The sequence below is a fragment of the Nematolebias whitei genome, chromosome 9 (genome assembly GCF_014905685.2).
Source record: "Nematolebias whitei isolate Nwh7 chromosome 9, NemWhi1, whole genome shotgun sequence".
Classification (NCBI taxonomy): domain Eukaryota; kingdom Metazoa; phylum Chordata; class Actinopteri; order Cyprinodontiformes; family Rivulidae; genus Nematolebias; species Nematolebias whitei.
Genome location: NC_056506.1, coordinates 22552572 through 22562972, shown reverse-complemented (window position 1 = coordinate 22562972; position 10401 = coordinate 22552572). Strand labels below are relative to the sequence as shown.

Genomic DNA, 10401 nt, shown 5'->3' with positions numbered 1-10401 from the left:
TTGCAAAAGTATTCGGCCCCCTTGAACTTTTCAACCTTTTGCCACATTTCAGGCTTCAAACATAAAGATATAAAATTTTAAATTTTTGTGAAGAATCAACAACAAGTGGGACACAACCATGAAGTAGAAAGAAATTTATTGGATGTGTCAAACTTTTTTAACAAATAAAAAACTGAAAAGTGGGGCGTGCAATATTATTCGGCCCCCTTGCATTAATACTTTGTAGCATCGCCTTTTGCTGCAGTTCCTGCTGCAAGTCTCTTGGGGTTTGTCTCTATCAGTTTTGCACATGGAGACACTGAAATTCTTGCCCATTCTTCCTGCAAAACAACTCGAACTCAGTGAGGTTGGATGGAGAGCGTTTGTGAACAGCAGTCTTCAGCTCTTTCCACAGATTCTCGATTGGATTCAGGTCTGGACTTTGACTTGGCCATTCCAAAACCTGGATATGTTTATTTGTGAACCATTCCATTGTAGATTTGGCTTTATGTTTTGGATCATTGTCTTGTTGGAAGATAAATCTCCGTCCCAGTCTCAGGTCTTTTGCAGACTCAAACAGGTTTTCTTCCAGAATGGTCCTGTATTTGGCCCCATCCATCTTCCCATCAATTCTGACCATCTTCCCTGTCCCTGCTGACGAAAAGCAGGCCCAAACCATGATGCTGCCACCACCATGTTTGACAGTGGGGATGGTGTGTTCAGGGTGATGAGCCGTGTTGCTTTTACGCCAAACATATCATTTTTCATTGTGGCCAAACAGTTGGATTTTGGTTTCATCTGACCAGAGCACCTTCTTCCACGTTTGGTGTGTCTCCCAGGTGCTTGTGGCAAACTTTAAACAACACTTTTTATGGATATCTTTGAGAAATGACTTTCTTCTTGCCACTCTTCCATGAAGGCCAGATTTGTGCAGTGTATGACTGATTGTTGTCCTATGGACAGACTCTCCCACCTCAGCTGTAAATCTCTGCAGTTCATCCAGAGTGATCATGGGCCTCTTGGCTGCATCTCTGATCAGTCTTCTCCTTGATTGAGATGAAAGTTTAGAGGGACGGCCGGGTCTTGGTAGATTTGCAGTGGTCTGATACTCCTTCCATTTCAATATGATTGCTTGCACAGTGCTCCTTGGGATGTTTAAAGCTTGGGAAATATTTTTGTATCCAAATCCGGGGTTTTGTTCACGAGTGAGGGAAGAATGGAGCGTGAGATTGACAGACGGGTTGGTGCAGCATCTGCAGAATTGCGGACTCTGTGCCGGTCTGTTGTGGTGAAGAGGGAGCTGAGCTGTAAGGCAAAGCTCTCTATTTACCAGTCAGTCCCCGTTCCTACCCTCATCTATGGTCACGAGCTCTGGGTTGTGACCGAAAGAATGAGATTGTGGATACAGGTGGTTCTAATAAATTTTCTCTGCAGGGTAGCTGGACTCTCCCTTAGAGATAGGGTGAGAAGTTCAGTTATCCAGGAGAGACTCAGAGTTGAACCGCTGCTCTTCCACATCAAGACTAATCAGTTGAGGTGGTTTGGGCCTCTGGTAAGGATGTTTCCTGGGCACCTTCCTAGGGAGGTGCTTCAGGCATGTCCGACTGGGAGGAGACCCCAGGGAAGACCCAGGAAATGCAGGAGAGACTATGTCTCTTGGTTGTCCTGGGAACACCTTGAAGTCCGCACAGAAGAGCTGGAAGAAGTGGCTGTGGAAAGAGAAGAGATGTCTGGGCCTCCCTGCTCAAGCTGCTGCCCCTGCAATCCGACTTTGGAATAAATCTAAGATAATGGATGGATGGATAATGCCTGAAGAAGAATGAACTCACGAATTAACCCTAACACAAGACCTGGTGTGAAATGTATTTTTTTTTATTCTGAAAGTATGGGGTTAAATGCAGAAAATACTTAGTTACAAATGTTGTAAAGGTCAAATAAAACTTATTGTCAGGCTATGCAAGTCTGTGTGCATATCTTACTTAGACTATACAGATACAGATATTCTTTATTGTCGTTCGCACCACACGTGGTTCATGTGTTGGAGCGAAATTATGTACACAGGGTCCCAGTTACGTCCAACAATAAGATGTAAAAGAAAAACAGTAATAAGTTCTCAGATATGAACTAAGAAAAACATCAACTAAATCTACACTAAGCACTAATAGCATAAAAACAATACGCTGTACAGCAGCACGAACATGAGTCTGTGTGAGCAGATGAATATGAATTAACACAGCAGCTTGAAACAGAAGTTAGTTAATAAAAATACATGAGCTCAAGTTTAGTTGCTGCTAAAGTATCTAGGAAGAATAGAAAGATTTATGATTTAGAAAGATTTATTCAAGCCATGGCCATTTAGCAGAAAAAAGGTGATTTTAGCTACTTTTTCCCCACTGGAAATAATTTCTTTGAAGTCTAGAGAAAATAGCAGAATTCTTTCTAGTAGCTGCTCTCTCCCTGAACATGTAGGCTCTTTGAAATGTCTTCATCAAACCATCTAACAAAGCCAAAAGGCTCTTTGGCGTTCTGCACGTACTCTCATGTTGTTGGCACTTGAAGGAAAACCTTAAGATTTAAAGGGAAACATAAAAATGGCTTTTATCGTGGTGCGTTTCAGATTAAATGTAATTTAAATTCCACAAATGTTGTGCCGCTTCATAGTTTTTTAAGAAGTTCTAGTGTACTGGCCAGCGCATTACACAAACCAGCTTTAGGAAGTGCTCTTAACCAGTAATGTGCAGCATAACTAATACAATTTGTCTACTAGTGATAGTCAGAGGTCATCTAATAAAGCAGCCTCTCTTGCTGAGTTATATTCAGTGAATCGATTTGTCATAGTGGGACCGCCAAAACCAGCAGTAATTCAGGATCTTCACAAACATTTAGAGTGGAAGCAGTTTAAGCTGCAGGTTTCAGGTCATTAATAAGCACTGCAGATTTAACGTCTCCATCCATTTAAGACATTTAAACACGCAACATCTCAGTAGTGTCTAAATTACTGCCACAGGAAGCGTCAGGCTACACAGTAATCAATCTTGCCTCTTGCTTTACCTGGTGTTACTCGTTTGCACTCGGTTGTGGCAACTTAAAAGTGTTCAGTAACTGAAGTGTACTGAATCAGTTCTGTCTCTGGATCTTCTTTCTATGGTGGTCATTCAACTCTTGGCTAAAGACAAATGAAACACCAGGTTCTAATGTTTTCTTTTTTTTCTTCCAGATATTTGTGCAAATGCCAATTTGTGATAGTAATTTCTTAACAAGGCAAGGATAAGGACAGTCTAGTTCAGACAAGATCTTTTTTTATATTCCATATGTATAAAATAGCAGCACGGTGGCGCAACTGGTAGAGCTGCTGCCTCTCAGCGAGCAGGTCCTTGGTTCAAACCCCGGTCCAGGGGCCTTTCTGGGTGGAGTTTGCATGTTCTCTCCGTGCATGCGTGGGTTTTCTCCGGGTGCTCCGGTTTCCTCCCACAGACCAAAAACATGCATGTTAGGCTGATTGGTAACTCTAAATTGTCCCTAGGTGTGAGTGAGAGAGTGAATGTTTGTTTGTCTCGTTTGTCTCTATGTGGCCCTGTGATGGACTTGCGACCCGTCCAGGGTGTACCCCGCCCCTCGCACAGTGATTGCTGGACATGGGCACCAGCGACCCCCGTGACCCAAAATGGAATAAACGGGTAAAGATAATGGATGGATGGATGGATGTATAAAATATTGCCTAAAGTATCAAATAGAGCACTGGCTCAGATGGAAACAGGATTATTGCACACCTATTCCATTTGTTCAGACTGGAGAGACGATGTCTTCCAGGTCATCTGCATAACTCCTCACTTTTAGCACTCTGTAAAAGACGTGTTTAAGATTACAGTTTCTTGATTTAACATGTTTAGATTTGGACTGAAAGCATCTTTAAAACATACTGAACAACCCACATACTGTCATTAGACACTAAGTATCAATATCAGTTATCAATACAGACATTACTGTAAAACCTTAAGAGTTGTTAGGAGGATGACCTTAAAGCTGTAGAGGAAGAAAAGGCACAGCATGAGTACTAAACTCCAGAACTATCTCAATACACAGTACCAATTGACAAGATCCAAGTTTTTTTATGATTTATAATTTTTATTAAGGGGCAGCACGGTGGCGCAACTGGTAGAGCTGCTGCCTCTCAGCGAGCTGGTCCCTGGTTCAAACCCCGGTCCAGGGGCCTTTCTGGGTGGAGTTTGCATGTTCTCTCTGTGCATGCATGGGTTTTCTCCGGGTACTCCGGTTTCCTCCCACAGACCAAAAACATGCATGTTAGGCTAAACTCTAAATTGTCCCTAGGTGTGAGTGAGAAAGTGAATGGTTGTTTGTGTCGTTTGTCTCTATGTGGCCCTGTGATGGACTTGCGACTCGTCCAGGGTGTACCCCGCCCCTCGCACAGTGATTGCTGGACATGGGCAACGGCGACCCCTGTAACCCAAAATGGAATAAGCGGGTAAAGAAAATGGATGGATGGATGGAATTTTTATTACAAAGTATGTTAAAACTGCCGATGGGAGTCTGAATCCTCTCACTGGACTGGTCTAAAAGACAGAACACTGTTAGTTGGTTGTAGCACCCTGAGAATGTGCAGAACAGCAGGAGATTAGCCACTAACCTTCTCAGATAGGTGAGGAGAGTTTGACGAGGGCTGAGCCAACTTCCAGAGCTTGGAGGAGCGGTGACAGTGGTGTTAATGACGTCACCGTAAGTGGTGGGCAAGCAGCTGGAGAGAGAGGTCTTTAATGCTGAGAGTAGATCTGACAGAGGGGCAAACTTTCAAGGTCCAGAGTCCAAGAGGTGGAGCAAGGCTCATACACGGGAAGGCCATTGTCAGAGAATTAATGCAAAGGAGAATCCTTAGTCAGGTACATCATTATGGGGCGGCTGTGGCTGAGTGGTTAGAGCAGTCGTCCTCCAATTCAAGAGTTGGCAGTTTGATTCCACCAGCAATCACATGCTAAGTGTTGCTGGGCAAGACACTGAACCCCTCATTGCCTCTGATATGTGTCCCATCTGTGTATGAATGTGATAAAGCACTGATGAGTCTTTGTATAGATTTAGTAGAGTGCTGTATGAATGGGTAAAGGAGGGCACATATTATAGTGTTTTTATAGTTTTGAGTATTGCGATAAGATAGATAGGTGCTATATAAGTACAGTCCATCCATCCATCCATCCATTATCTTTACCCGTTTATTCCATTTTGGGTCACGGGGGTCGCTGGTGCCCATGTTCAACAGTCACTGTGTGAGGGGCGGGGTACACCCTGGACGGGTCGCAAGTCCATCACAGGGCCACATAGAGACAAACGACACAAACAACCATTCACTCTCTCACTCACACCTAGGGAAAATTTAGAGTTACCAATCAGCCTAACATGCATGTTTTTGGTCTGTGGGAGGAAACCGGAGCACCCGGAGAAAACCCACGCATGCACGGAGAGAACATGCAAACTCCACCCAGAAAGGCCCCTGGACCGGGGTTTGAACCAGGGACCTTCTCGCTGAGAGGCAGCAGCTCTACCAGTTGCGCCACCGTGCTGCCCACAAGTACAGTCCATTTATCATAAAAAACTGAAACTTGTGAAAAAGTTCAATTTTTAATTTTTTCGTCAGTTACTTCAGAAAGTGATTATTAGTATTCTGACATTGTCTCTGGTTCAGGAATGTTTTGACTTGAGGATTGTAACATTCATAGCTCATGTCTAGGATTCATCTGTGCATGAGTTTTCATTATTGAATTTTATCACAATATTCTACTTTTCTGAGACACTGAGTTTGGGGTTTTGCAATAATCATCAAAATTACTAGAAACTTAGGCTCACAATATTTCACTCTATGTGTAATTAATCTATGCAATATACTTTCTGAAGTGGTTAACAAAAGCAATTGATCTTTTTCATGATATAATATTTTTAGATGTATCTGTTGCTCAGGTATTTGGTAGGAAATCAGAGGTAAATAGGAAGATAAAGGTCTGGGAATTTGTGTTAGGCTGTTCCTCCTGTAATTTGGTCTTTGATATGTGACAAAGAATGGCAGAATATATATATATATTTTTAACTTTAATAAATTACTCATCACACACCCATGAAATAAACCGATTTTACAGCATCAGGAAGTCCCATCACATTCTGGAGAACTCATTCCACCTGGGAGTTCAGCTGTTTGAACTTTGCCCTTTGTAGATGCCTCAGGGCCCTCAAATTATGAACATTATGAATTATGGTAGAGCTACAAATCTACAAATTATTTAATCAAAGTTAGTGCTCAATCATCCAGGTACAAAATACAATAATGGTCCATCAGGTCATCTGGACAGTTTCTTTTTTGTGGAAAGACGTTTCGCCTTCTATCCGGAGGGCTTCATCAGTCCAAGGAGTCCCAAGTAAACTGTTTCCCCCACTAAGCAGTTCACTCCTTTAGTGGACCAACCAGTTTGCTTGGGATAAATCTATTTAATCATGCAAAACACTAGAATACTACCAAAGTTTTATAGGCTTATATTTATGGTTTTTTTTACTGCTTTTTGTCCAGCATTGTTCAGATTTCAGATATTGCCTTATAGGCCTGCACCATTAAAATTTTCTCAAACGCTGAGAGATACGTTGAACAGTCTCCAAAGAATCTGGAAGATAAAATAAAAGTTTTAAGTTGTAATGGAGTAATGTAGGTAGTAATACAAAAATAAAAGTTTTGCCTTTATGGTCATTATTATATCATCAAACAAATCTGCAGAAAAAAATCTTGGTTTTGTGTCTGGTTTTTGCTAAAAGGCAACTAAGTCCAGCTAATAAGGTCCCTGTTTTTAACAAGCACTAAAAAAAAAGTCTTGCATGCAGCAATAAAGCTTTTATTTTGCTCCTTTTTACATAAGTAGCTATGTTTTATAACCACATATAAATGTGACTGTTCTTATCAAATGAATTATTTTTGCCATTATTTAACTGCAAGTAGTTTTTGTACATTGACACTGCAAAAAATAGTTTACAAATAAAGTGCTTTGCATAAATAAATCTTGTTTTCCTGTTGTGTTGAACTGAATCTCAACCATTTGTTTGTTAGATGGGCACACCAGATCCTCTGATAATAACCTATTATAAATATTTGGCGCATATTTAGCAATGCTTGTTCATTATTCTGGCATATGTTTCAAACAACCTAACAGCAATGTTTGCACTTTAGTATAAAACATATGCTTTTAAGGAAAAATAGGTTTATTTTAACGATGCCGTGGGAGGAATAATAAGGATTTTCTTTATGAACACTGCTTTGTGTTTGCATGTTGGGTTTAGCCTTTTGGAGGAGATGGCTGGTGTGACACTATCAACAACCGGGCCTACTGCCAGTACGATGGAGGAGACTGCTGCCCGTCCACACTCTCCACTAAAAAGGTAAAGGTTTCATCACACTGTCAGGTCAGGTTTGTGTCCCCGTTTGGTTTCAGCTTTTATTCTAACATCTTGGGATCAAAATGAAGCTTTGAGCCTGAAGCTGGATTCAGAGGGAGATTCTTCCTGTTTGCACTTGTAGGAATTAAGTCTGGTTTGGCACGAGCGCCGTGCCGCGCCACAGCCGACTTCAGCTAAGCAAATAAACACGGATCCCTGCTACTTTCCCCTCTCCTCTTTTAGCGACTGTGCCTATTTAGTCTTCTGCACTTAAAACAACAGAGGAGATTTGGGCCTTCCAGCTTTTCCACTCAGCTTGTAAATAAGCACCTTTCATCACCCCAGCACAGCTGTACACTTTTTCATGAAGCTTTTGCACCTCTGCACATGTTGCCACTCATGTTTAGGAACTTCAAACCATGCAGGTCTTTTGTCTTTGAGGCCTGACCAGTTAACGACAAATATTGGGCATCTTTGCGTTAACCATCCAAACAAACTTTCCCCGCTTTGTGCTCACTGTGACATGCACATGTGTCATGTTTGACTAATTGTAATGAATGATTGCTGCACATGTTGGGTGGCTGAGAAATGGTTTACATAATAACGAGCAGGCGCAGGTCAAGCAGGGGTAGAAACCGGCCGCTCGTTCCCTCAGCTGCTCCTAAATAAATACATCTTTCTTCCTATTTTCCCGTGCTTTCATGAGAAAGTCTCTCCCATGTGAATGTTTGGGAAGTATCCACCCCCTAACCCTTTTTTCCTCCTATATGTCTCTGGCTACTGTACAACCCCATTTTCATGACACTTATTCAGGGGGTCCTGCCTAATAATTCCTCTGGTCTACAGTTGGCCGAGCCCGGGCTGTCTCCTTCATGTCCTCAGCACGCCATGACTCACTTCCTAATAGAGAAGGAGTTCAGTGAGTCTGTAGCTGCCGTCATAATAAATGAGCTGCCAGACTGCCACTAACTGCTCTTTTACAGGGAAGAGGTGTGTGTGTGGAGGGGGGTGGTGTAAGTGTAAGAGCAGAAAGGTGTCTGATGGTTTGCGGTTTTCTCGGCCACTGTAAAACAACAACTCTATGAGCAGGGGTCGTTTTCAAGGAAGTGAACTCAGTGTCAGCATCCTGACTGCCACCAGCCTCTCCAGCAGAGAGCTGGAGCAAGGAGGTGGGTGGGGAGTGGGAGGACATTAAGGATAGGGGGTCTGTCTGCAGGACACGTTGTTCGATGTGGTGCAGCCACGCAGGTGTCAGAAATTACAAGATTTGACTGCACATGGCCTACATCAAATGATTTGTTTCATTTTGCCTCTGTTTAAATGATTGATTTCACTCACATACCTGTGTGCTGGATCCCCATATTTTGTCAATGACATAAAACAAAAACTTATCCAGAGGTCACTTCTAAACCCGCAGAAACATCCCTAAAATATGTTGTTTTTATGTCTGTAACGTGAATGAGCTCTTCCCGAGGCTGTTAAAAAGGATTCAGAAGGTTTTCGGCTCACCGTAATCCGACATCCCTAAATCTGAGCGGCGCTGTTAGGGAAACGGTTAAGTGCAAATTTGTGCTAAACGGGACTGCTGGTATTTTCAGTGGTGCTTGGCCTTTTTGCAGCTTGTTGAGAGCCCTCAGAGAATTGATTACCCCGCCGTCAGCCCCGTCTCCTTTCAAAAGAAGGAGCAATCAGCAGCGAGAGGCTGACAAGCTGCCACCTCCCACTCGTCTCCTCTCTGTTGCATGCCATCATCGTTATTTTCTTTTTCATGACTCCCACTCAGTTTTTTTTTTACTTCATCTCACTTTTCTTTCTCCCAGTTTTCCTTCGCCGCCCCCATTTCTGCTCTCCGGGAGCGAATGTTTACATTTCTTGCAACAGACTGCTTCACAGGGCACCAGAGTTTATTTTGCAACCTGTGGTGATGGCTCGCTTCCTAGACAAGAGCTGGCAGCCTCTTGTTGTTGATTCCTAACATGTGTTCATCCATTCACCTCCACGGTGGTGTTTTCCTCCCTCCTTGGCCCCCCTGAAGACCAACAAGGGTTTTCTTGCCGTTCAAAGGCCACGTTGAAGCATTTCACATGCACTTTATCGGCCTTCTGGGGGCTATTGGAGCTCTCTTTGAACCTGTGAAGAGAGGTAGTGAGCATTAATGGGTGCTTTCCTTTCAGCAAAAACACAACGGTCAGGCAAATGTTACTTTTATTGTCTGCTTTTCCCATTTGGGGTTATGATTGTTGTTACAGTTGAAAAGTAACAACTCTGCTGGGAGGCCCTCTTACTGAGTGTTACCAAACACTTTTAGTCATGTTTTTGTCCAAATCCACTTATTTACAAATTTAAAGGCACAGCATTCCTTGAAGGAATGTCTATCGTGGCTGCACCAAAGTTCATGCTCAATAATCCAGGTATAAATCCAACAATGTTCAGTCAGGTCATCTGGATGGTTTCTTTTGTTGCTGATATCACGGCTGCTTTTCATGCCAGAGTTTAAACAAACATCTTCTGCTGAGAAGGAACAAAGTTGTAGTCGTTTTGTCCAACCTTGTAAATAAGGTTCTGCACAACCTACTGTGATGTCGTGAGATCTCGCAGGATTTGTTAGCCTTCAGAGTATTTGCTGAGGATAACGCTCAGCTGCGACCAAACCAAACTTTAACTCAATATCTGTCAAATTGACTGCATTATTGTTCAGACATTTTTGTGCTTGCTAATATTGCTTAACTGTGACAGCCATCTTGAATGGAGTTGACTCCAGAAATAACAACTATTACGTGACCCCCACTGCCCCTTGCACCCAACACGCACACAAGTTTGTCTTTCTATCTTTACAGGGCCTTTGCATTGACACATTCATCTTTCAGTCATTTCTATATAGCCTAAACCTGACCCTTATCCTAAACATAACCCCTAACACACCAATGGCACTTCTTCTTATGGGGCCCGGGCTTTGGGCTAACAGTACCATGCTGCTAACAGTACCATGCTGCTAACAGTACC

General features: G+C 42.7%; 1 protein-coding gene across 1 annotated transcript in view; it reads left to right on the top strand.

Moving 5' to 3' along the window:
• Positions 1–10401, top strand: part of pappa2 (pappalysin 2) — a 102564-nt gene that overhangs the window by 91498 nt on the left and 665 nt on the right. Inside the window, exon 26 of the mRNA XM_037681554.1 lies at positions 7303–7401. Coding sequence (XP_037537482.1) covers positions 7303–7401 — 99 coding nt within the window. The remainder of the gene's footprint in view (positions 1–7302; positions 7402–10401) is intronic.